Source organism: Chaetura pelagica, unplaced genomic scaffold (assembly GCF_000747805.2).
Source record: "Chaetura pelagica isolate M959 unplaced genomic scaffold, ChaPel_1.0 scaffold207, whole genome shotgun sequence".
Lineage (NCBI taxonomy): Eukaryota > Metazoa > Chordata > Aves > Apodiformes > Apodidae > Chaetura > Chaetura pelagica.
This window is the reverse complement of record NW_009953929.1, coordinates 1,421,354-1,449,329: the sequence shown is the minus strand read 5'-3', so window position 1 is coordinate 1,449,329 and position 27,976 is coordinate 1,421,354. Positions and strand designations below refer to the sequence as shown.

General features: G+C 37.8%; 1 protein-coding gene across 1 annotated transcript; it reads right to left on the bottom strand.

The window, feature by feature from the left end:
- Positions 1 to 27,606, bottom strand: ACSL3 (acyl-CoA synthetase long-chain family member 3). The gene is made up of 14 exons (XM_010001607.1): positions 27,184 to 27,606; positions 21,259 to 21,436; positions 15,700 to 15,809; positions 14,292 to 14,430; positions 13,278 to 13,428; positions 12,559 to 12,682; positions 12,221 to 12,292; positions 11,624 to 11,763; positions 10,771 to 10,943; positions 9,597 to 9,671; positions 8,366 to 8,557; positions 7,011 to 7,125; positions 2,215 to 2,372; positions 1 to 495 (listed from the first exon to the last, which is right to left on the bottom strand). The coding sequence occupies exons 1-14, from the start codon at positions 27,532 to 27,534 to the stop codon at positions 332 to 334; spliced, it is 2,142 nt and encodes a 713-aa protein (XP_009999909.1). The 5' UTR covers positions 27,535 to 27,606; the 3' UTR covers positions 1 to 331.
- Between the last annotated feature and the right edge of the window lie 370 nt (positions 27,607 to 27,976).

Here is a 27,976-nt window from a genome sequence, read left to right as displayed (position 1 = left end):
ACATCCAAATTTTAAAGATACAAACAAAACATTATACAGGATTTATAAATGTTTTAAAAACTTGAGGCTTCAGAATCATGGTTTCCCAGAAAAGACTTGGGAAAATCCACAGGTAGCAGAGAAAACTGGAAAAAAAGGAGACAGACACAAGTTTGCTGCCATAACATTTTACTAAACTTGCCAGTCATCATGGTGAAGTTATCAGAAATAACAGTTTGAGCTGCAAATGAGGAATGGTGGTTTTGTGTGTTGATCTCAAGTGTTGAGACAGGCAATTCAAGTATTTCCTATTTGATCCAAGCTCATTGTAGCAAAGTGGTGCAGAAAAGAATTATTTGACATTTTTTCCATACATTCGGTCAATGTCCGTCTGATAATATGCCGTAAGCTCTTTGCGCTTTAGCTTGAAAGCATCTGTCACTAGACCAGTCTCAGGGGTCCAAGGATCAGGGCTCAATCGAATTTTTACTGGTATTTCAAACTTCTCCAGATTAGCTGTAAAAAGAAACGTTTTTAATACAGAACAGCAATGTAACCATTTTCCTGCAATTAAACGCAAAAGAAGGAACCGTTTTGTCCCACAGAAAAGCACGTGGCATACATGAAGAGTGTTCCTCAAGCCCCTACAGTTAGCTCTGAAAACCCTTGTGGTCACAACCAGTGACAGGACCCACCAGTAAACTGTTCTCCAGTTTTCATACCAAATACTGAAATAAACCCTGGCTGTTCGGGCATCTGGGCTGCTCCCCAGATTTAGAAAAGCCTCAGTGAATGGAATGACATCCTCAAAGTACACACTGTTGTATCAGTATCATGATACTCATCTTCTGGACAAAAAGTCCACTTAAGACTGAAAAAAGAGGCAGGGTTTTGTTTTTTCCTGATAGTCCTAATTTCTTTGAAGAAACCAAGTTCATATGGTAGCTGTTCCCCTTACTAAAACAGAACAGTGCTCTGCATGTTAGACCTTTAGCCCAAAACACTATCATTTGCAGGAGTTTCTGCAAATGGTTTCAGACAGAAGAACTACTCTAAGTAATCAACAGATGAGCAATATTAAAGCCATTAGATTAGTTTCAAGTTACATTAAAAAGTAATTACAAATGTATATAATTATCCTTTGCAACCTGCCATTTTTTCATTTTGCTTCACCTTTTACTTCACTTGACATTAAAACACTGGGTTTAGGTTTTTATTGCAATTTAGCACTAACAATCATAGCATTACTCAACTAACAGCTTTATGAAAGGTCAGTGCTTAGTAATGGTCAAAATCAAAAGCAAGGCAGAAATTATTATGAAAGAACAGACAAAATATCACTGTGCCACTGTTTTAATTCTGCACCAGAGTAGCTAAGTTGGCTGTAACCAATTAGCATGAAAAAGATACAGCTGAGGAGGAAGTATAATAGACACTAAAAAGAAAATCATAGCTGCCATTGTGACTGGTCACTGCTTCTTCACATAGAAGAGCTTGGCAGACCCAAACTGAACTAGCAGATGGCAGGGTTAAAACAAACAAGGGTTAAAAAAATCCAGAGGCATTTCTTCACATGAACATAGCTGAGCTGTGCAACTCTGCCACAAGTTAGTATGGATACTGACAGAGAACATTTACCTCACTTTAAAATGTGACTAGAAGAGCGAACAAAATAAAAGTCTACCGATACTAACTACAAATACAGTGCTTTCAGTTTAGGAAATCCCTCAGATGCAAGTCACTGGAAGCTAGGAGAGCCCCTGCCATCACAGGCTTATTTCAAATACTCAGAGGCAGGCAGCATGTGAGACTCTTAAACCCAACACACCTATCTACAGATGACCCACATGCTTTGGACCAGCAGCTAAGGCCAAAAAGATACTACATGACATCTTGAAGAGCACAAGACAAACACACACACAGGGGACAGAACTGAGCTTGTTACATTTGCCCTGTTTTTATATTCTTCCCTCAGCTATTGGCCAGTTAAAAAAAGTTACATGAGCCAAAAGGACTGACCTAACCCATGTTTTGTTTTCGGTTTGCTTTGTTGTTGTTGACTTTTTCCATTTGTGGGTTTTTTGTGTTTTGTTTTGGTTTTTTTGGTAAGAAAATTTCACTTCATACATGTTCTATGAAACACATACACACAAGGAAATATTTTTAAGGCCTATGTTTAAGTGTTTCACAGACATTACGGTCCACAAGATTCATACTATCTACCCAGCTACTCACCTGCCACAGCAGCCTCAGCTAGAACCTTCAGTACCTCTTTCTCCATTTCAGGACTGTTACAGATCTCTTCCCAGGTTCCTTTAAATCCTTTCTTCCGAGCTAGTTCTGCAAGCTCCTTTTGATTTGGCACAACAAATCCAATGACATAAGAATGGAAACTGAGAAGTATAATGGACTTTAGTATTAATTCTGTAAAGTTAACAAGTCTTCAAAAATTAACATTTCAAGTTGGGGGGTTTGCACTTCATACAGAGATATTGCTCTTAACAGTTGGCTTTTGTTCACCTGATAATCTTTCTGAAATAGTACACACATCACCTTTGCCTGCTTAAAAATAAGTAGAAAGAGAAGCTACTTACCTTACAGTAACTGGATTGCTTCAAGGTGTGCTGTCCATATGCAAATTCCACTGTGTCCCATGCTCAAAGCTTTAGGGAAGCAGTAACCCATACGATGTCAATGCTCCCTGCCTCTCATGTTTTGCATCCCGGTATGAAGACTGGTGTGCGGCTTCCCTACCTCAGTTTCCTCTCAACTGCAGAGTCCAGTTACTGTAGAGGAGTAGAGGACTGCAGTGAAGAGGGGTTGGAGAGCAGGTTGTGGAATGAGCATATGCACAACACATCTCAAAGAACACCTGCTTCTGTAAGGAAGGTGACTTCTCTTTCTCTTTCAAGCGATTGTCCATATGCTCACTCACACTGCTGGCAATCTGTCTGCGCCTCATATGCCTAGAACGTATGAAGCTGTGATCTCAGTCTTCGGAAAACACTGAAGCATGATTCACCTTGAAACAGGTATTCAAGACTCTTCAGATGGTGTAAAGTTTAGGGGAAAACGTGAACAGAGCCTCACATAGCAATTCTACATGTTCTAACAAAGCTGATGACAGAATCAGAGAGCTGAAAGCGACGTCCAAAGATGAGCTAATTCATTCACCTGCCTCGAAGCAAGGCCAGCTACATCTAACAGATATTTTTCCAACCCATTCTTAAATATCAGATGAACACTAATCCCAGTGCTTCAGTATTCATAGCACTGGAAAGCTGTTCTGATGGCTATTCTGACTTCTCTCTGCAGTTTACATTAGGTGTGTGTTCACAGAGCCAACAGTTGGCTGTTCCTCTCCTTCCCACAGAACCCAATTACTCATTCACAGACTGTTGCTATAGTTCTTTCCTTCTCAACTTTCTGGTCTTACTTTCTTCCTTAAGATTCTTTAGAAATTTAAACAATGCCTTTTCCTCTCAAGCCATGCATCACAGGTCTCTGCCCAGATGCTCTCATTTTTCTCCTGGACTATTCTCAAGAGGTCCAACTTTCCTGAAGTGCTGCATATGGAACTCAGACTCTATTGCCTGGTAGAGCAAAAAGATCATTGTGCATCTTGAAGGCTATAATCTGATCATGCTGTGTGCTTTACATTCTCAAAACAGCATGGCACTTGTTGACTCATGTCAGCTCCTACAGAAATGCTACCATCCTCATCCTGTATTTTTGCTGTTTATTTAGTTCTAAGTCTAATTTACATTTCCTCTCCTTAAACTGACTGCTATTTTCAAGCAAATCTCCATTTAGTCAAGCTTGTTGTTAATTCTCATTCTGTCCTCCACTGTACCCTTGGTCCTGCCCCATCGTAGCCATCTACAGATTTATTAAATCTTTTCAACTGTCTCACCAGAGAGATCATTAATGGGAAATACAGAACCTTAACCTCAGCATGGAGGTTACTTCATCTTACTCTTTAAGGTCTTCACGATAATTTTAAAACACTAACTCTAGATACCCAATTTTCTCCTTCGTTACTGGTATGAATTGTAACAGGCATCTGGCAGCAGCTGTGAAGACTGCACAGAAGTTCATTACAAACAAAGGTTCCCCAGCATCATCTGTCCACAAGCCTTGCCCGTTGGCTCACTCAAAACCATTCTCATTTTTCTCTTACTTAAGAATATACTTACAGAAAGACTCCAGATTAGCTTCAGTATCACTGCTTGTATCTCACCTTCTGTCTTTGACTCTGATTCCCCCCACACGCACACAGACTCGTGCTCTACTCTGTACTGAACCCTTGTAATTCCATCTGGAGTCTACTCTGTCATGTTTCTGTATAATGTATAAAGGCATCCAGCACACAAGGACTCTGGCACTTTCATCCCTGTTCCTGTTGACATGCTCACGGTCATGTCCAGCAATAACACCAGTGTCTCTGGGAACAAACAGCATATAGAAGTAATCAGTTGGCTGGGTAAGCCTCAAACTTGGATCATCTAAAATTCAGCCTCTTGCGCAGAAGCGTATTCCCTCTGGGCAAATGGGTTCATCCAACGATGCTTTTTCCTGGAAAGAGCTCCTTGGAGCTCTCAGCTCCTGGAACATAAAAGCTTTTTGTACTATGCCAGTAAGTTAAATCTTCACTTGTTACAGTACAAATGCTAGAGTACCGTCTGTCATGAGAAGGATCCTGAAGACTATCTAAAGCAGCTACTTCCCTCTCCACTAGTGTTCCTTCTGCAAATCTTTTGTACCTGCTAGCTGCCTCAATCCTAAAGGTCATAACAACAGCACAAAGATATTTTCAGAATTTGGTCCTGAGGTCCTCCTTAGTCATCTCCTCCATGCTAACAGATTCTGCTGAAACATCTCTCCTACACGAGGCACCCTCATTCCCTTGCTGTGCTTGAGCTCCTCCCTAGCAACAGCCTCAGACTTCTGGTAAGAGACAAACACAGTGGCACTACACGTCGGTATCACTGTTTCTGTTCTGTTAAGCCTGGTCCTAATCAGCTCTTCTGGAGCTTCATGCTGGGAATGCCCTTGGGTTTTTCTTCCATGTTTTGTTCATTCCTCAGGTGACTGAACTACTTTGTTTTCCTGACGTGATGCTCAAGACCCACTGAATACATCTTGAATGGGGGAAGTGCTGATAAAACCGAAGGAGTCTCCTCTGAAGGAGCTGCAATCATGATTCCTTTTAGCAAAAATTTTCTTCCTTATCTCACAATTTTGTTTGAAGGGGTCAATTACTATAGCTTCTGAAGAGGTGATGATATGCAAACACTTCTAATTTCCTACTACTGTTTTGAGAGGAACTTGGAAACCCAAGATGTGAGGTCAGTTCACAGATTTAAACAATTTGTAAAAGTCTGCCTTCCTTGTTCTTTTGCACCTGGGAGACGGAACAGCTACAAATGAAGAACTTGCTTTGCATACAAGATCACCCAGGCAAAGTATAAGGAGAGACAGGATATGAGAGGTCATGGGCACTGCTAAGAAAAGTTTCCAAACTCACACTGCTGATTATATACCCACAATGAAATGTGCATATGGAAAATCATTCAAAGATTCTGTATTACCTGGCTACTTAAGCCAATCAAACACATGAAACTAAGAAAAATACAGCAGCAGCAAAAAAAAACAATCTGGGATGTACTTGGATTCTGTTTGCAAATTACCTCTAGAAATTGCTCACAGGTTTTCCTCTTTTTAAATAATATACAAGACACAGACTAACAGAGACAAGTGCCTGTCTGACAAGTGCACATCAGCCTTCTGTGTTATGTCGACCCAGCAAAATTAACACAAAATTTGACAGTACATTTTCAATAGTGAACTTCAATCCCAGAACAGCAGAAATTGCAATCTGTAGGATCCTCTTTCTCCACAGACTACAGAGCGTGGTCAGAACAGGCACATAACCTCCAGCAGTCAAAGCAAGCAAACAACAGACTCACTCGATGGGTCAAAAACCACAAACAAAATTTAATATGGTGGAAGATTTCTGAGCAGTGGCAGGCCCAGTGAGGGATAGCCTGTTGATCCAATACTGTAAAAACTGAAGATACAGGATTACTAACTAGCATTCATTAACACCAAAAACAAAATACCACAGAGAACCAGGTGAACAAACCAAAAGTTAATTTTCCATTTATTACCACTGAGCAATTCTCTGGTATGTTTGTCCTGGCCTCCTTCAATCAAAGTTACCAGCTGGGGGTTTTTTTGGCCATACTGCCAATGAGAGCATTTCCAATCATTCAGAAGCTCCAGAATAACTTTTCAAACATCAAAATGACAACAGGAAACAAAGACCATCTGAAGTATATTGATACATATAAGTCTGTATTATACACAGGCAGAAAATTTTAGAAATAGAAACTGAAAGACATGTTTGAGCCCTTTTATGTCCAATTCAGTAGTACAGGTAGAAAGCAATAGAAAGGACACCTGAATATAACTTATTAGCCAAGTGTGTGCATACTATTTACAGCTCTCACTCAAGCTTTAACACTTCTGCTGGTGTACAGCAGGGGTTGAAGAGAAGTATTTTTAATGTGCAAGGCAGTTTCTGGGCTGTTGGGTGGTTTTATTCCCCATCCTCCTCTGAATTGCAACAGCACTTCCTCTGAATAACAGACCAGCTAAATACAGTAAGGAACAAGGTGTCCTACAGCTTCCATAGGTCATCTCTAAAGTGCTTGAGCGATGTCCGTTATGAACTCAGAGCTTAGTTGTTTTTCACACTGGGGAAAAGGGAATTAAAGAGACTCATTCTTGGCATTTTCCAAGAAATTGAGAAGAATTGGGAAAGGAAAAATAAAAGAATACATTTCAGATGGTTTAGTTTTGATAAAGAAAGTTATTCCATTGTATTATGAGTAAAAACCTTTTTCAACTGGTTAAAAAAAAAACCACAACAAAACACCCCACACATTGACTGGCAAATAATTTTGCTTAGGGCTTCAGTAGGACAGACAAAGAAAACAGCAATAACTAAGTTATCAGCTGCCTCTCACCTGCTTGCATACGCACAAATATTGTCTACCAGCGGAAGATTCTTTAGAGCTGCTTCTACTTTGCCAAGAGAAACGTATTCTCCTGCCTGGAGTTTAACAAGATCTTTTTTACGATCTATTGAGGAAAAAAGGAATAAAATGTTAATTCCATAACACAACATTTTAGACACTGATTTTGTACTTTTCTGAAACACGTGTACAAATGCCAAAAGGTGAGCTGGCTCATGTTTGATGAATGTACCAGAAACATTTAAAATCAGGTTTCCATGCTCTGCATTTTATCAAGCTCTCACATAAAAATGAGCCATACTTCAAACCTATGCATTTTCTGCCTTTAGAGCTGCATTTCCTACATGACAGCACTGTGATGTGTATAGAAGACAACTAGGATTATACAAAAGCCAGTGTTTGACTAGCAGCACACACTTTGTGCTGCCTGGTCCAGATGCTTAAGGCAGGAGATGCACCATTAGGTGACATAGTCATTTATTCCCAGGCTAATTCCATATTAAAAGAACAATTGTTTATCTGTTATCTGAAACAAAATAATAGGAAGCAAAAATTAAGCCTGAATTATTTGAGCTTATTCTACACAGCCCACAGATGACTAGGGGGTCTTATCCACCCAGCTGGAATGGCTGCCAATACTACTGTTCATTTCCTACGGACTTCATGCCACTTCCTGCAACCAGGCAAGGTAGTTGTGTAGCTGTTTGACCAGTGCAAAGCAGCTTCAGTGGGATCTAAAATTCTTGTCATGTAATAAACCAAAGAAGCTTAGTTTTCAGTATTAAAGAGCACCCTGAATCTGCTGACTTCAAGAGAAACAGCTGCTTGTTTATAGGGCATCTACTATTGTACCTACCTGTGTCAAAGAATTAGGAGCCTATTGCAGGCTTATGTATAAAACCTTCCCCTTAGTAAATTTTTCTCCTAGTTCCTTAATGATAAAGGAATATTCTCATTATAAAAAATGTCAACAGAAAATTTCTTTTTTTAATTCCTGAGCACATGCTACCAAAAGAGCCCTTTCACTGAATCAAATTTCTCACTTTGAAAATTATCATATCTAAGGCAGATTATCTAGCTCCATTACCCTACATTTAAGTCTCTAATTACTACCAGTCTCACTCGAGTGGAGTCAATGTTAAGACTGTTTCAAAAGGAAGTCATTGTTTTAAAAATCAGCTTTAAAAACACAGTCAAGTTTACATTGATATATCAGAATTTTCTTGGGATGCATTGAAGGGCTTTGGACTACATGTTAAGACAGGTTTGTTTATTTTTTAAATAATTACAGTATTTAGTAATCCTGAAAAATGTACATGCATGTCCACCTGAATTTATTAACTCACCAATAATTTTTAGGCATCCATCTTGCTGAAACTCTCCAATGTCTCCAGTATGGAGCCACCTTTGCCCATTCTCATCAACAGTGAAATCTTTTTTGGTTCGCACTTCATTTTTGTAGTAGCCCACGGTCACATTTTGCCCTCCAATAAGAATCTCACCTCTAGGATACGGTTTATCAGTGTTGTAATATCCACCTAAAAGTACATTTTTTTTACTAAGTTAACCAAAATGAAAATATATTCCAAAGCAAGAATTCCTATTATTGTTGCTATTTGACTATAGAACTGAACACTTTAGTAAGTCCTTAGCCAAAGTTCCCACTTGTCTAAGTGTTGTTCAGTAAGAGAAGTAAGAGAAGTTCAGTAAAAGAAGAGACAGTTCTAATTCTTTTCAGCATATAAACAACTTTTTAATGTGTGTTTACAAAGAGTGACATTCACATACACAGAGAGGGCAAATGTCTCCTCTATGAAATCCCTTTGCCAGGACTAACATGCTCCATCAGTTTCATAGAGGGTCAAAACAAAGGGAAATTTTGCCTCATTTTAGAACAGAAAAAAACTAAGATATCACATTAGCCAAAAACATCTATAATTGTTATCTATTTCTACTCTACAATACATAAAAGCCTACAGTGAAAGGAAATCACTTAAGTACATCTCAAACTTCATTAAAAATATTTCATATAGTATTCATTAATCTTCCATTCCATATGCCAAAACTTTTAATTATTTTATTAATCATAATATTAACACTATTTTAAAATATTTTAATGGCAACTCAAGGTATCACGAAGGCACTTCAACTGAAGTCTCCTGAATCCAGCATCTCTAAGACACAACATACCAGACCTGCACCCTGTCCTGCAAGACCCTTGGTCTGAACCAGGAAGAGCTCCAATGCTGTGTACATTTACATGATATGCATGTATAATTATGGTGACTGGAATAAAAGAAACAGAATAGCCAAAGTGTCATAATACAACCTAGTCAAAATAACTCTCATGTGGATAGCATCTGTCTAGATATTTGTAAGTTTAAAAAAAACAGAGGAATTTATTTTACCTTTTTTTGTCCTCCAAAATTAAGGGTTTTTTATAGGTAAAAGTAGCATTTAAAGTTTAAAAAGCCAATAGTCTTCTAATTACTATTACCGAGCAAAGTCTAATAGAAAAATAACTATATAAAGTTCTTACAAACACACTGTAATTTAACCACATACAGAAATTCTCACCTTCTTCCCAGTTCATCAACTTGATTTCACAACAGACCAAAGGTGCTCCCACTCTCCCTGTAGTGTAGTCCCAAACTAGAATTTAAAAGAGAGCATTTTCACAAGAAAATGTTAACAAAACTTATTAGAAAAATGGTTGTTGTTATGCATCTTATACAGTGAAAATTAAATGCTATTTATTTCTGTAATTCATAGAGCAGAACTTCCAAGAAAACCAATGGTATCAAGGTAATGGATATAAATTCCTTGTCCTGCCAAGAGAATAGCTGTCTCCATTTACAGATGCTTCCAGTCAAATCAACACCTCTTTGACAATAAGCTGGCTATGTGGATCCCACTTCAGAAGCAGCACAACCACCTTAAATAGTGTTTCCTGGGCTCTGAAATAAGCAGCAGTACTTCTTAACAACGTAACAGTCCAGAGGTTTTATATTTTGATTCACCTTCCTGAATTCTCAATCCCAAGCACTTTTTCATCTGGGCACCTTCCAAAAGAGCATCACTGGAGTGATGTATTGTATCATTTGTATTACAGTTCCACTTTTTTTTTCCCCAAGCTACCAACAGAGCCATTTCCAAGGACTGCTTGGAATAAAAAACATATCACATGAGTTTGTGGATCACCAAGGATCATAATATATACATGTTCTACAATCTGGCATAATCCAGCAAGGACTCTGGGTACTCCTCATACAATTCTTATATGTAGATCACACCCTTGCCAAAAAATAGCAGCTCTGGCTGTTTCTGCCACAACTGAGCATGAGTGAAATTTTAGGACTAAACGGCACTGAAACCATCAAGTTCTGTTAGATTAAATGAAAACCTGCAGGCTTTTGCCTTCCATTTTTTATTTTCCTAATGTCTCAATATACTCACCAAAACTAGAAAAAATTTATTCAGTTCAATTGGTAAGTGCAATAATGCCAAGATCCCATCCACACTATTCCAGGTTTCTCTATCACAAATGAGAACATGCATTTGCTATGCAGGTCAGAAGCTTTAGCACTCCGTGTCAGGATTAGCACTCCTGATTTATCAACTTATGATGCCAAGGAATTCTCAGGGTTCCCCAGTTCTGCTTGGTAATGTGCACCAAACAAGCAGGCAAAGACAACACAGGCAGAGCGCTCGGCACAGATCACAGCACTCAGTGGGAGGCACCAACACCAACCTTCTGTGATTGTTCCTGCTCCAGCTGATTCAGTGAGTCCATAGCCCTGTCCCACAGGGCAGCAGAAGCAGATGTTCATAAACCTCTGTGTTGCAGCAGAGAGGGGAGCTCCACCGCAAAGCAGGACGCGGATTTTTCCACCCAGCAGCATTCGGACTTTCCGGAAAATAAGGCTAAAATACAAAACCAGGAGTACATGTTTGCTGCTTAAAAACAAGAGTACCTAATTTTGTAAAAATTGAAAGCTTCCATCATCTCCAAATAAACTTTTATGGCATTAAAGGAAACTCTGAAGTAGCACATTTAAGTTTGCAAAAACACAGATTTTGAAGCTTGTTTCCACATTCTAATTTGTAGATGGGTTAAATGTTTTGAGAACAGTTATTAAGACAGTAAAGCTCTGTGATTTCCTCCTCAAAAGTTGTATAAATTTTGCAATTATATTATCCTTTAATGTCACTCATGTTGGGAGTTGGACTCCGATCCTTACGGGTTTCTTCCACCTTGAGATAGTCTATGATTCCCTTCTGTGGAAATGTGAAGTTTACAGTTATCTATAGGAATAGAGTTCCCATCTTACCAAAGAAGTGTATCGATCCATTATTGAAGTCCTGATGGAAATAATGCAATTAATAGCCAGTCAGTTGGAAGTTAAACAACACTCACTTGAATTATTATATCAGTAAATACTTAAAACTATCACACAAACTACAGTGTTGTTTCAATGCACACTTAGTTACAGACTAATTCATGTTTAAAGTGTCAACATTAAAACAAAGAATAAAAAAAACAGATACAGCTCCAACTTTGCTAATCATTTTTTTCATGCCATTAAAAATAAAACTAAAATTACCTATCACAGAGAGGGGTAGTGTAACCTTTGGAAATCTGTTCCATTTTGTAGTTGTAGGCCAATATAAATAGGTTACGCTGGAAAGTAGTCATTTCATTCACTTTATTCATGACATTTTTGTAGATCCGATCCATGATTTCCTGTAGTTACATGAAAAGACTAACTTTAACTCAAAGAAACAAATGTTAATTCAGGATTACAAAAAGGGCACATGATCTAGAAATTCTAGAACACTTCAAATGACAATCTGCTCCCAAGTTTCTTCCTCTTCCACTGTTAAGAAATGTTCATAGGAAGGAGGAAAACAAGCATCTGAGCAGGAGCTCTAGTTAACCTCAAGACACCTGCTGCCAAGTATCTTAATTCCATTCATTTACTAGGATGAACAATAGATGACTAATTAAAATGGCAACTTAATCCCCACAGCTGTTTAAACTTTGAAAAAATGCTGACACTCATAGAAATAAATACCAAAAATACTATTTTAAGCTACCTTAACAAAGATTCTACCTTTTTAATTTAAATCATCATTGCATTAATTTTGTTATTTAAAGTCTGAGTTGTATTTTTTTAAGTATTTATCCTCCAGTTACTTACCGGGACAGCTGCCATTAGGGTTGGCTTAAGTGTAGTAACATCACCTTTGCTTCCTTTCTTTATTTTGGAGGACTAAAGCAAAGAACAAGTTTACTAGCACACACATTTGAGATTTTTAACATGAGAAACAAAATGACATAGCACGTCTTTCAAACAATCCTTTTCATTTAAATTCTATTTTAACAATTAAAAAGAGTCCAGAGTGCCAGTCATAACCACCAACACTCCATTTCATGAATTGTAGAAATGATTTGTTGGAATATTTTTTAAGATGTATTAAAAAGGTCTGATGCAATTCATTATTTTTTTTAACATAAGAGCTTTCATCTACCACACACCTGGTCAGCCAGTGTCTGAGGTGAGGAGTAACCAATGCGGCATCCATGGGACAGACACACAAGTTCAGCACTCAGCTCCAGAACATGGGCAAGAGGCAAATAGCCAATATAGATGTCTTTTTCCCTGTAAAGGGTTTTTAAAAGATAGGATTACGTTGTACCCACTAGAGTCCTAAGATGAGTTCATGACAGTAAATTTACAGAGCTTACACAGAACTAGAGAAAGTAGAAAAATGCCTTTGGAGCTTGAGTACGTATTCCAAGTAACATGGGTTGAGTTTCAACAGTTGTGTCCTACATACAGCCGGGTTAAAGCATGAACAGAGTGTGATGTTTACCCATCCCAAGACAATGAGCCCTGTGTTATGGCTGCAAAGGCAACGCTGTGGACAAAATTAAAAATTGGACGAGACAAAGAAACCACAGAAGACAACCCTAAGCAAAGGAAATACTGCTTAGGGAAGCTTTCAAGCACTCTAGTGCAAGGTGGCCTCACAGGCTTTTGTGTACTGGTCTTGCCCACATACAGAAGATGAGGGAACAAACAGCACATGAAGTTATGTCATTTACTGAAGTACTGGAAGATGCTCAAGAATCAGCTCACAGTACGATATGTCCCAGGCAGGCAACAGAAACCAGTATTTTACACAGCAATTAATCCAAAATCATATGCAACTACATTACTTTTATTTACTGGTAAAGAAACCATTGGTGCATACCCCAGATCTGGAATCCTCTCAGCCATTCCAGTTATCCCAGCAATTATATTGCAATGGGAGATCATAACTCCTTTGGGAATCCCTGTGGATCCACTTGTGTACATGATCACTGCAATATCCGAGGGCACAGGCCTGGCCTGCTGTTTGTTTCCTGTAATTTGTGTTAAAAAAGAGAACGCATAATATATGGAGAGCCCATCAGACTGGGAGAGCTGATACACAGTTATATTAGTATTTAAAACTGGTATATCAAAAAGGGAAAATCTTTTAAAGAAATTGAGAGGTCATAGCGTTGGGAGCAAACCTGCCATTCCCCTGCAGATGGAATAACTACCCACCCTACTCCTAAAACAACATTCAACTCAAAATTCCCATGCCTCCAGTGTTTAAAAAGATTCTGAAAACACAAAAGAACCAAAAAGCAACTACTGAACATAATGAAATCTTAAGATATAAGGTTTAGCAGCTCTTCAGAGCCAAGAATAAAACTTCATAGTTTAAACACCTTCAGAAATTGAATTCAAATTCTAAAAATGTTACATATACTGGAAATAAATTTAAATAAATTTACACAGCAGAATGATACTTTCAGAAATGCAATACAAGTGACCAAGTTCTGTCAGATTTCATATTATTTGTGAATTTAACAAAACTTAATGGTAGCTCCAAATAACCTAGTTTAAATATGTCTGATCCTAAGAACACTAAGAACATGAGTTCCTATCCTGACCTAAATGCTTATCCTGAAAATTATTCTTCAACACTTGTTGAGAAGACAGTTTCTATTAAAATAATTTTACTCTATTCTGTTGAAAAACACAACAAAAACACACGCTGTAAATTCAACCATAACCAAACAAAACAAAAAACCCACAGATTTAAAGAAAAAGCAGATGATAAAAGTTTAATCGCTGCATTATTTTTTTGAGATCTGCCATTTCCCCAAGTTTAATTGAAAGGGTCAAAGTAGGACAACAAAAGAGATGACCCAAACAAAAAGAAGAGATAACCTACCAATTTCTGCCTTGGCCCCCATAGCTTGCACAGAAGCCATAGTGTGAACAATGACACCCTTGGGAAGCTCTGACCACGTTGTTGGTTTTCCATCCACTGTAATAATATGTCTTAGCAGTGGAACTTGAGAAACAATTTCCTGTGGAAATGAACATGTGTTCAGAAATCAAACATGAGGTTTGTGTAAACAAGAAGGCAAAAAACCATATCTATTTACTGTATACACTAAATAAGCACTGACATAAAATATCAGAGATTTTAAAGTATCAGAGGATAAACTTGTCTAGCTCAAAAAGCTGCAGAACTTGAAATTTTCCACATTTTGATTCACAGGGCTAATTGAACTTTCCACTTACAAGTCCAAAAACTTTTCCAGCCATTTACTGATCTGGGTCTTATTTCAAGAAAAGCCCACAAATAAGACTGCAGTTTTGTAGAGACAATTGACTTTCCACTCTCACAGAACACTGAGAAGAAAAAGTGACAATAGAGCTCACAATTCTTATGTTGTTCCTTCATTACTATGCTACTTAAAATAAGCAACAGCTAGCAAAAAAAAATTAAAAAAAAATCATTAAGCACTAGCTAAACATTCCAAACAAAATGAGTTTTGAAATTATTCTTAGTATTTTAGTGGAAGAAGAGATGATTATCATCTCTAGCAGAAGAAATCATTCTCTTACTGCAAGCTGAAATAAATGTGTATTGTATATGCACTGTCATTCTAGTAACTAAAAAAATAAGGTCTGGGAAATTCTCATTTACAATTCAGCAATAACACACACTTTTTAGTTAAAATAATTCCCTTATGTGAAAGATCTAGATCCCCCAAAACCCATAGTGATGAAAGTCATGCAGATCAGTTGTTCCACTTGTGTATTCAATCCAGGTCAGTAAGTCAAAAAAGTTTTTGGACTGTTGTCAGTGTTTTACTACGCACTCCCCCACACTGGAAAACAGCTCCAACTTTTCAAGCGCCCATCTTTAGACTCAAGAGCCATTCTCTGCAGGGAAAACACCCAACAATAAACCAGGAGGTTGATCACATTTAGCAATTCATATACAGTTCATACATTTTTCTGTTCTTCCCATTTGCCTAAACTTACAGGCACTAAATCCATCCAGAAACCAGAGCAGTTTCTTGCAACGGTGTTTCAGGCAGCACTGCAGCTCTTAAGTGCAAACTGCTCACTTTGTTCTCAACAAGTCACCAAGGAGCAGAAATCCAACTGAAGGCTAAACTATGTTTTTTTTCTGTACATGAAGACAGATACGTAAATCTTACTCTAAAAGAAGTGTCTGTCTTATAGAAAGGCAATAAATCATTGCTCTGTACAATGGAACCAGGCCTTTTAAAAACAATGAACAGGTACACTGGAAAGAGATAGACAAAGAACAGTTTTCTGACCTTCAATTTTGTTTGCATCAATTCTTTGCTAGTAATGATGGTGGTCACCTCTGTTTCATTCAGCCCATGTACTATGGCTGGGCCTCCCAGAGTAGCATAGAGAGTAACAACTGAAACAGACAATGGGGGGGGAAATGGTGAACCTCTTTCAGACTTTCAAGCGTAGCTTACAATAAAGGGATAAGATTGACCTATTCTAAAGTAGGCAAAACAGTAAAAATATGTCAACTAATAGCAAGATGGTATTATTTCATGCTTTAAAAAAAATACATATTACATGGATTTAAATACAGCATAATTTTCAGTTACTCCCAGAAATAATAAAGGGCAACCACTGTCTATGTGACTGCTTACTACTTTTCAACCATTTTTATGCCATTCTCTTCTAGATCTACTCTTCTATCTTCATGGCTTTTACAATTTTAAAAGTAGGCATCTGTTCTCAGTTTAATACACTGTTTAATAGCCCGCTAGTACACAGGAAAGAAACAGCTTTATGTGATTCTCTTTTCAGAACTCACATGGTCTGTTACTAACCTTTTACAATTGACTGCTAATAGGAAGTTATTACAACACTGCAACATATCATCATCAGATTAAGTCTCACACTCAGTAATAAATCTGTGGCTATCATATTCTCCCATTTATTTAAAACAACATAATAAAGACAACAATAATCACACTCATTAGACAATGAACTGACATCATAAGAATATAGAACAGAAAGGAAATTAAATATTTAGGAATCTATTAGAAACACCAATTTCTGTGTTTAAGGGCAGCTCATTAGCAAGAGTGTTAAACCACAATTACTTCATATTAACAATTTTCAAATCATATTTAATTTGCTGCCATTTTTATGGGAACTGTATGAGAAAAAACAGGAGGAGAGGTAGAAGGTAGAGAGGCATTGCTCTCAAAAAATAATTCCCTATTTTCCAAGCAGCATGCTAAGCAAGGGCATCTCTAAAAAGTTGTAAGGTCAATTACCACAATAATTAGTAATTGTAACATCAGTGCTGGAAATTTTGTTCATGTCAGGTACCTGAGTTTCTTTTGTATTTTAGGGTGAATTTAATTGAATATTTTGAAAACAATTATTAAAACAAGACACCCTATTTTATGTTATGGCTGTCACTACATTATGTTCACTGCAGAAAAAAAATATCCAACTGTTGTATTCTAAAAATCCAGGGAGTTACTAACCCAGTGCAGCATAGTAAGGAAGAACTCAAAAGCAGTTTTCTTACACAGAAAAGTAAATAGTTGACCTCTACTTATTTTTTCCTTGTTAAAACAGTCCATCATAGTTCAGAACTGTTGCAGGGCAAACACACATGCACTGTGTTTTCTTTAATTTGGTGGGAGCAAAGTCCAGAAGAGTGCCTCTACTAGTTCCCACGAGCTCTCTCTACTTACTGCAGTGACCCCTGTTCTATAAACATCTAGCAGAAATGCAGATTCCCCAGGCCAACAAGCACAACTGAGACAATGCACTGCCTGGAAAGAAAAGCATAATCCCTGAAATGTCTACATTTGTGTAATTACTCATCTACAAATAAGTACCTCGAGGACAACTTCGAGCTGTGTGACAGAGCCAGTGAGCTCCACCATTTAGATGATGGTGTATTGATGTCATGCAGACCAAAAAAAGTGATTTGTGAAATTCTCACCTCTCCACATTGGCACCTAAAACTTATTCAGGCAAATCTGAAAGTTTAGGTAAGTTTTTTTTCTCTCCTTTTCCTCTTGAAGACACACTGAAGGAATTAACTTTTGTGTTCATCTTTACACATGGTACAGTACAAGTGAGCCTTTGATACTGGACTTCTGCTAGGAACACTGTTCTAAAAGTCTGACGAAAAAGCTCAATACCACTAAATCTGCCAGCTGACAGACAAGAACAAAGCCTTGCCCTAAAGAAGCAAACAGAACTTTTGCCTTTTTTTTCAATAAAACTAAAATGTTAAATTCAATATTTCAGCACCTGTCCTACATTAAAAAAGCCAAGCATACCTCTAAAGGCTTAAGACAAATCACTTCTGACACAACCATTTCTGCTCAAGCCTCAGAAGGCAGGATTTAAAAATGAAACATAACCTTTTCTATTGATTTCATTAGCTGGTTGTACACTCAAGTGTTTTATTTGCCCACACTGGTGAAGAGCTCTTCACACTGATGAAGAGGAGACACTTTGGAAGAAAATCTGTTTTCATGCTAGTACTTTATTTTCCACTGTTGAAACAGCAATCCCACTCAACCTCCAGCAAATACAAGACTTAGCTTCAAACAGTGTAAAACTTACAGTAAAGCAGGTATTTCTAATCATAAAACCACTTGTTTGTGCAAGTAAGCCATAAGAATTACTTTCCTCATTTCCACACTGTAGCACAAAAGGCATTCTCTCCAACACAAGCCATAAAGCAGATGAACCTGCTCTCTTGGCATCAGTTCTGGACATGGACCATCAGCTTTAATACACTTCAGAGACAATGTCACAACACTACTACAGCAGTCAGCTGCTGGGAAGCATGGACACTGAAAAATGCTTATAGGTCATTTAGCAGTATCTTGCCACATTACTTCTCCATCACCATCTGAGTGTTAAAATCCATCCAGCAAACTGACTCTTTGAATGCTGCAGGATGATGTCGTCATCTGCCAAGACCTAAGTCAGCCAAGTTCACAGAAGCTGACATACAGCCTAGATGCTAAATGCCATGTCAGACAGGGTGCCAGAGCATGTCTCAATAAGGGAACTTCAAACACCAACCCAACAAAACCAAAAACACAGGCATACCATTCTACACACGACATCCATCCACCCTCTCAGATTTCTTACCCCCCTCAAATTATGAAATCTTACTAGGAATTGTGAGTGTATTTCACTTCCAAAGGAAAAATAACTGACACGAGCCTTTACATTGAGGTCCCAGGATAGCCACTAGGAATCTAACCAATCCTAAAACTGATGAAAGGGAACTGATCTGGTGTATGATGAGACATAGAATCACAGAATCTATGTAGTTTAAAAGCAACACAAGCATCTTGTCTGAGAACAGTCTGTGCAGATCTCTGCTCTGGCAGGCAAGTTAGCAGCAGCCTCTCACTGAAGAAAGAAGCAATCAAATTTTCCTGTGTTTCAACCTGTGTCTGTTGCCTCCAGTCTTAACAAAACACATCTTCGAGCAGAGTCTGGCTTTGTCCTCTCTCTGCACTCCCATTAGATAGGTTTAGACAGCAACAAGATCTCAACTCACTCTTCTTCATGCTGAACAGACCCCACTCTATCAGCCTCTTCTCATATGTCATGTTCTACAACCTCTCCAGCATCTTGGCAGCCCTCTGCTGGACTCACTCCAGTATATTAGTCTGTTTTTCTACTGGGAAGCCCAAAACTGGGCACAGTATTATAAATGTGGTTCCACTAGCATTCAACTGGAGGAGAAGGACCACTCTCCTGGACCCTACATTTCTGTTACTACCCCCAAGGATGCTGTTGGCTTCACTGCAAGAAGGCACGGCATCATTATCCACCAGAACCTCCAGGTCCTTTTCTGCAAAGCCGCTCTCTATCCAGTTGTGCCTCAGCCCATAATGATGCATGAGGTTATTCCAGCACACAGACAGGAACCTGTAATTGCCTTTTTGGAACTCCATGAGGCTCCTGACAGCCCACTTTTCCAGCTGACAGGCCCCTCTGAACATCAGCTCTGCCCTCCAGTGTACTGGCTGCTCCCACCAACATGCTATGGGCTGTGACCTGATATGTCGATACTGTCTCATCATCCAGATCTTCAATAAAGACATTGAACAGTACTGGATTCAGTACCACTCCCCAGGGGCTGACAGATAACTTTGTCCTGCTGATCACAATCATGTCTAGAGCAGAGAGTAACCATTTTAGATACAATTTTGTTAGGCTTGCTTCCAAAATAGAAAAATCTAATTAAGCATATCTTTAGTGTAGCTAGGTAGTAAATCAGGAATTTCTGCACATCCGGCTTTTACAGCCCATCTCTTAAAGGTGGTAAACCTGGCATGGGAGACAAAAGCCTGTGAGAAATAACATCTTCTAGAGTGCCCTGTGGGAACGTGAGAAACGTCTCCCCTGAGAACATCACAGACCCAAGGCAGGGTGGGCTTGCAGTTAGGTGAATGACTTGTTAAGGAGTGATGATGAAGAAGACATTTGAAAACACTTCCTATACCAAGCTGAGATCAGCATTCAGGAAGTTTCTCAGCAAGAAAAACAAGCCTAGAGCTCCTACACATACCCTTGTGCCTAGGCTCACTCTGGGCTAAGGCACAGAGCAGCCTTCCACTGTGGCAGAGACAAACCACCTCAAACACATTTGTGGCCCTCTCCAGGACCCGAGTGAAAGAACAACAGACTTAGGTTTGCATTTCTCTCTGCCTGTGCTGCAAAGTGAAGCTATGTAAGGACACCTCTGTCCTATTCTGCCACTCCTCAAGGGCACCTCCAACTGCTCAGTGAATACATCCTGCCAAGAAAGCACCTTCTCTTTCTTGAGCAGGCTCAGCTCCGCCCCAACACAGTCATTGGTGCCCACAATAAAATAGCAGAAGAGTAAGGGATAAGGAGCTAGACAGCACACAGGACCAAGACTGCTGTGGCACAGATGAGCTCCAAAGACACTCTTCCTACAGTCACTCCATGAGAAAATGAAGAGAATCATCCTCGTCAGAGAACCAAGCTTCAGTCCACTGCCAGGGTTAAGAATCCAGTTGGTGTATGATTAAAAGAGATACTAAAAAGGACAGTGAGATGGACTTCAAATAGCTCACCAAAACTAAACACAGTCTTAAGGTTTCTGAAGTAACACCAAGGACTCAAGCTTGACCTTGAGCAGTCTCAGATCAGCATTCAGATTAAATCAGGATGCACTAAATTACATGCAACAGACTATGAGACAGTCAAGAGGCAAAGGGAAGAAAGAAAAATACAGAAGTATAAAAAATTATCAGTCTCAGCCTAAGGTTTGAGTCAAGGAATGACAGTTTGGAAAACGAGTTACTAAGCAAACCTTTAGTTCAAAAGAGCTGTCAAAGTAAGTTCAGGACTTAGTCATTCCCTTTCAGTTTTTAGGAAAAATACAATAAACTCTAACCAAAATCACAATTAAGGAGTTGATCAAATATTCAGTTAAAACAAAAATTACAGGCACAGAAGAAACTTTGACGTCAACTCCTGAAACTGAGTCAATGAATTAATGTGTGGTTTTTGTTTGTTTGTTTTTAGTAACTTGGGAATCTGCACTGATTTGAGATTAAAAGAAAATAAATCTCTCACAAATTCATTGAACAAGATATACTTACTGAAACCATACTCTAGCTGCAGATACACATTTCTCCATTCAGTAAGGCACAACACTACAAAGTGCAGTCTCTACCTTACATAGTATTTTTTGCTTGTAGTTTTAAGCCCTCTGTATAAACTTTAAAAAGTTTTCTTAGTGTGTAAAGTGAAGAAAGAGGTTTTCAAATTGTGTTGTAAGATCAAAAGACATGAATACATGAGGAAAGCTGCACACTTACGCTGGTAGTTGCACATAAAGCAGGCCTGGGCTGCAATCATCCACTCCGCTCTTGTCTCACAGAAGATGGCAATGTTAGTCTTTGGTTGCTGACCCAATACTGCTAAGCCATTTCCAAAATTAACAGCTTTAATATATACCTCTTCATAGGAAAGCCAGGTGTACTTGCCAAGGATGACCTAATAAGAAAAATAAATTCAATTTAGAAAATTAAAATCCTTAACATGTCCTAGTGCATCTTTACCCGCACAAAGAAACCATAGATGTTTGAAGTTGCTTAAATTCTACAAGCAGTTTATTCAAGATCATGAGTAATATTCTGGCCAAAAACTGTAGGGATTGTGGAAGTTCCAACACAAATACTGCAATATCCCCACACAAGTTAGCACCTGTTTCTGTTTTCACATTAGGAAAGTATATCATTTCCCACCACATTTCGTAGCTTCAGAAACCTTTGAAAGGCCAAGGTTAACTGACCCAAATGCCTTTAGATTTCTTACAAAGTTTTGTTATATTTTTAACAAAGGATAACAAGCACTAGTGAATACAATCCATACTCTATGTTTACTTTCTGGGATATTTGGTCTATGATTCAGCTACATAAATGTGATACTTAGGTGTTTGTCTTTAGAAAAACAAACAAACAAACAAAACCAAATAAAAGACTCAGGGAAACTGGAATCCAGAACACAGTATATCAGTGGGGCCTCAGGAAATTGTGAAATCCCTCTGCCTTTGGTCTGAAACAAATGCCGGGGGAAGAGAAGTAATCTTTTTGCCCTTTTTTCCTGCTAAAAACAAGTGGGACAGACTGGAAATTACTGGCAAATCTCATTACTGAAAAGTCATGTGGAAAAAGTTAAGCAACTTCACAATTCTTCTATATGGGAAAGCTGGGGCACAGTAAAATTAGATTTGAATTTACAGTTCACTGTCTTAGATTTCTAAGTGTGCACCTACACCTTACAGAACTACTTTCTTACAGAGCAATAGATTATTTCTTTGATGACATCCTAGAAATTTTCATATATACAGATATAGATACAGATATAGTACAAAGATGATTTTTTGCACAAAAAAATCATACTCAAATTATTATACCTTACCTGTCTAGTTATACAAGCACCTTAACAATTTTGAAAACTAATTTCTACTTAGTCAAGTATCACAGACATTAGTAAGAGATGCAAGAAAACAATTTAAAAAAACCACTATAAAAACAAACCACTTCCTCCTTCCTCCATTCTGTTTTCCAGATTTCATTTACCAACTTTAACTAAATTTCAAGCTTGTGGGGTATAAGAACTGAGAACCTTTTGGCATGTTGCTACATTTCTAATGAGACTTTTCACATCCACCTCCTTAATTGAATGAATTTTAAAATGTCTCTCAAAGTCTAATAGGAAAATAAAATCTAGTCGTTTTCTTTTATTAAAACACTTTTTCAAACTGCTGAAGTTTACTTCTGGGTAACTGAGTTGCACCTACTACAGCCTTGCTGCGTATTGCTGATTATCCTACCTGTTCAGAAGGACTTCTGTTCTGAGTTAAGAAAGCTTTGTCCATAGTATTTAACAATTTCACCAGAAAATAAACATTTCTCACACAAATATTTGCCCAGGTTTTACTGTTGTATTTATAGAAACTTCACTTCATTTGGAAATATGCTGTTTAGGGGGCAGAAAACTTTCTGGAGAAGAAGAAGCCCATTGAATTTCTCTGCTGTAAGGGGTGAGAGGATCACAACAGAAGAGCTGCCTGCCTGCACACACGACCAGCACTCAGACCTAAGGCCCCCCAAGGAGAAGGACCTGTGAGTTCCTTCCTGTTTTGACACACCAAGATACCCTGGTGCGCAAACTTCCACTGCTTCCAAAGAAAATACTGCACCTCTTCCTGTCCACCCAGATTTCAGTAATTTGGAATTTTAATGGCAATTTGGGACATTCTTCCCTCAAACAGCTTTTTTGGCAGTCTTGGAAACTCTTGATGAGCTCATTAGCTGAAAACAAATTATATAAGTTAATCAGGCAACACCTTTTCCACTGTCATACTCTACCTACCGCATGGCCTCAGGGTTGCTGCTCTCAAATAAACAGGCAAAGAAATACAAGCAGATTCTTGTTACTGTTTCTGGTAAGTTTGCCAATCCATAAATGAACAGGTTTTGGTAAATAACACGATTCACTACATAACTCACTAAAGCTGAAATAATAAAGTATTAGAGGATCAAAATTTGATCTTTCTGAATAACATGATTGATTTTTTTCTTCATTTTTATGGCCTTAAATAATTTATCTTCACATCTAAGAGAAGATGGATATATATAAAGTACTTAAAAAAGGCCTTAGTGGTGCTTTCCTTTCTTAAGAGGTTAGAAAAACCACAGCAAGGAAGTAGAGCACTGTTATAGTTATTTTTCTATATACTGGAATACATCTCTGAAGGAACACTGATGTGTGAAAACAGATGAAAAGAGCTTTTTCAATGCAGCTATTTTGAGTTTTACTTTCCAACTACCTTCAATATACTTAACCTCCCCAAACCCAGTGTTTCTCCTCTATTCCCTCCCTATGACACATTAATGCACTGCCTCTAGGTCCCATTGTTCTGCACTTCCCTATCTGCTTCTTTTGCAGAACACATGGCAAGTTATAGTTTCTCTCATCTCCCTTTATGTTTCAGGATGTCTCCAAACACATCTCCCCTCTTGGCCTTTCCCTCAACAGCTTTCACTGCTGTTTTCCATTGTTCAGTTTCTACTCTAAACCACTGTTAAGACTGATATAAAGTGCCATCATCTTTTGAATTTAATTTTACAACTTTCAGCACTTATTTCTGCTAGATGACTTATTTAAACATGTAAAGAAAGTATCCCAAGAGTTTGCAAGGGAAGGGGCCAAGAAATCAAGATTATTGAGAAATTATTAAACAGACAGATAAAACCAAATACTGAATCAGAAAGTACAGAACCTCTGAACGTTTACTTCAAAATACTACATTAAATGGAAAAATACTGCCCTCTAGTGCACCAGCTTTTAAACATACTTAAACTGCAAGTGGGTTATTTAATGCATTGAATATTAAAATATTAGTACTCTGTTAATATTTGGAAATTCAGCAGAGTATGGAGGCTAAATACATGCTGCATGGTGAACATTTCTTTATTCTGGATTTTAGGGCAACCATATTTAAATTTTCAGTGTGAAGGTGACATAAAATGTTCTCAAAAAAAGCTGCAGGCACGTGTAGAGTCATTGAACTACCTAACCTCAGCTCCCTTTCAAGGTCTTCCTAAAAGTAGCTTGTAAGGCTGGAAGAACCTTGACTACAATTTAGAAACCAGTGAACACAAATGAAATACATTTCCTTGTAGAAAGTATATTAAAAATAATACTAAGGAGGTTATTTGAAATGTTCGGTTTTGACCTTTTTTACATGAAAACAATAACTGCAGCTGAATGCTGGTGTGAACCACCACCTTAAAAATATTACTTACTCCATGTTTTTCAACATCATAAACTACTCCTACTGCTCAATGACTTGGCATGGTAAGAACCTTCTTGCAACTTCACAGTAAGTTTCAGTATCAGCTGCAAGACCAGCCAACTCCCAAACCAACCAACCCCCCCCCCCGAATAACCCAAAAGAACCCATGTATTAAAGGACACTACAGAAGGAAACAGAAAAGCTAACTACATGTGAAATAACAAATGCAATAAAGTAAGCAGAAGCAAGTATGTGTATTTTATTAACATCCATGGATTTCTGCTACTTTGGCAACCACACAAGAATAAATCTATCTTTTGAACAATGTAATATAAAAATTCAAGGAACTACATATTATCTGGGATATCATCATTCTCTGAATAAAGTAGTATCTGACCTTAAATATCAAGCTTTAAACAGTATTAGTTGAAGGGTGAGTACACATTACTCTTAAGAATCAGCAGCTGAATATTTTACTTTGATATATATTTACCCCATTAATGAATCATTAATTACGCTAATTGTAATTAGGCCTATTGCAATTTGCAAAGAGGCATCTTCTAGCAGGTACTGCAATTAAGCACACACAGACCCATGAGCTACACATTCAGATCTGCCTCTGATTTGCATATAACCTGAGAAACATCCATCAATCATTCCCAACACTGTGTTCAATTTCAGAAAGAAAAACAAATAATTAACAGGCTTGGCAATCTGTGAGGTATAGAAATTGCATGCACTGTATCTAAGAATTAAAATCATCATGCACCTTGTCAAAAAACTGCATCAAATAAATCTCAGCAAATTGCCTTTACTAAAGGGAACCAGGCAATAAAATGATGCATGTTATGAAAGACAAAATAAAAAAACAAGAAGAACTGTGACATTTAGAATCAACACGTGTCTTGTGAAAGTCCCTGGTTTTCCTCACTTGCTAACACACGTTACAAGGTATTAGGAAACACTTTCTTCATGGAAAAACTTCTAAGTAGACTTAGGTGATAATGCCCTAACTTGGAACAAAATGCCAGGAGGGCAAGTATGGCAACCAACCATAATGAACTGTATTGTCAAGCTTAGACAAAATCACTTAAGTAATTTCTAAGTCCAAATACTTGGAGGCAAGTAACTTAAGTAGGTCAACACCAACATTCTTTAGCTTCCCAATATTGAGAACACTTTGCTTGCATAATGGAAAAGGCTAAAACTCTTAAGTTCTTAAGCCTTACATTACTAATTACATTTAAAAAAACAGCACAGAACATGGGCAGCCAAAATTCTGATTTGTTCTAAGAACCCTACTCTGTACAACGTGAACTTTCTGTTCTCTTATAGGGCAATGAGGCAACAAAATGTGCATCAAGAGAGATTGTATGTACCCATTTCTCCCAGCTTTTCCTTCAGACTGAAAAGTTTAACCCCACAGCTGAGAGTTAATTTTCACTAAAAATTAAAGCTTCTGTAAAGATGAATAGAATTGAACTTTGCCACTTACTGTGGTATTAACAAAATTCTACTTTAAATGTGATAACTTCTCTATCAGAATTTAAACTAGTAGTACTTATGGAATCCTTTATTATATTAAGCATTACATTTTTCTTCTGCAGGAAAATGTATCTTAACTAAAAGTTGTCTTTATAGTGTGTAGTTAACAACTTCCAATACAGAAGTGCAGACCTTGAACACATATCCACATACACATGCAGATCCTGTCAACAGTATCTTGACTTGCTTCATCAGGCCGAACTGCACTTTTCAATGCCTTTGAACAATGAAATGCAGCAACTAACAATACAGGCCTGAACTTAAAGACTATAAAAATACAAACCCTTGAAACAAGAGTTTTGTATTGAAATGACAGCTCCCACACACCCTATGATTACAGATGAGCAGACAAGTATTTCACCTTAAAGGAGACCAAAAGGAAAAACAAAACAGACTCCTCCAACTACAGTCTGTGCAATCCTTCTCCAAACAAAAAATTTATATAAGCCCTGAATTCACAGGGAAAAGCAGTAAATACTTAAGCTACAATTAAGTTTACTGGAAAGGCACATCTGAGTATAGGCATCTACTAATTTTATTATATTTATCTGATTATAGTTCAGAACACAAAGGTAGACGTTTTTAAAATTCACCTAAAAGGAAAACTTTTAAGCCAGCTAAATATTAAAAACAAATTCCAAAAACATTTGCATCTTTCCTTGGCTGAAACCATAAAGGATATCTACTCAAGAATGTAAGATGGTTTAAATTTGTTTTAAATGCTGACTAATGAAAAGCTGGGAATTGGATAACTTAACTATTTTCATGACTACTCAATCTAAATAGAGACACTTGCCCCACCCGATTTGGTTTACGGGACTATAAGTGTTGTAAAGGAAAGCAGACACACCTTGAAAAAAATTCTTGAGGGCAGACCGCAAAAAGACTTTACCTTTTTAAAAACTTTTCCTGATGGCTGGATTTCATCTTCCTCTTTCAAAATTTCACGTGTTCCCAAGAGTTTTTTGTCCTTAAATTTAGTTTTAGCATATTTAAAAACTTTATCAAGTGTATCACACCCAGGATATAAAACTGAAGCCAAGCAATGCAGACTGTTAACAGATCTGTATGCACTCCCAGGCTTGTTATTCACAGGTTTAGCTTTAACATGCTTGGCTTTTTCTACAGCCTGCCTTGATCCTGATAATATGTACCACGGAATGTATGTGACAATGGTGTACACCAAAATTATAAAGTTTATAAACTGTAGAAGAACGGGGTTGATGTCATGCTTCAACTTCATTTTGGCTGCTTGTGAAGATTACCAGGAAGAGTTCAGAAACATGAATCAATTAGACAGGGATCCAAAAATATCTGAAAAGAGAAAAAAAAAAATACTAGTATTTTTATTTCATACTAATATTTTTATTTCTTTGGACACTACAGAACACAGAACCTAAGGAATTCAGAACCTGGATTTTTAATTAAATGACGTGACTGGCATGCATTTGTCTGAAAATGTGAAGTGATCATATAATTTAAAAGATCCTCTCCCACCACATCAGAATATACCTACATGCCTGTATCTTCACGAGGCAATCTTTATGACCTGTGACTGTAAATCATCAATCTCCACACAAGCCCTAAGAAAACATCCAAAATCCCCACTCTGTACCTGGGAACTCCAATCACTACGTTTGCTTAAATGTTTTCCAGACATCATACAAGCTGGGACACCTATGTAA

What these genes read in the sequence shown, in the direction of transcription:
- ACSL3 (XM_010001607.1), bottom strand. Translation starts at nt 27,534, where the DNA reads ATGAAGTTGAAGCATGACATCAACCCCGTTCTTCTACAGTTTATAAAC. An exon ending in CTCAGACACTGGCTGACCAG is followed by an intron (nt 12,293 to 12,558) that starts GTGTGTGGTAGA and finishes TCTTTGCTTTAG; the next exon opens with TCCTCCAAAATAAAGAAAGG. An exon ending in GTTGATGAACTGGGAAGAAG is followed by an intron (nt 8,558 to 9,596) that starts GTGAGAATTTCT and finishes ATGTACTTTTAG; the next exon opens with GTGGATATTACAACACTGAT.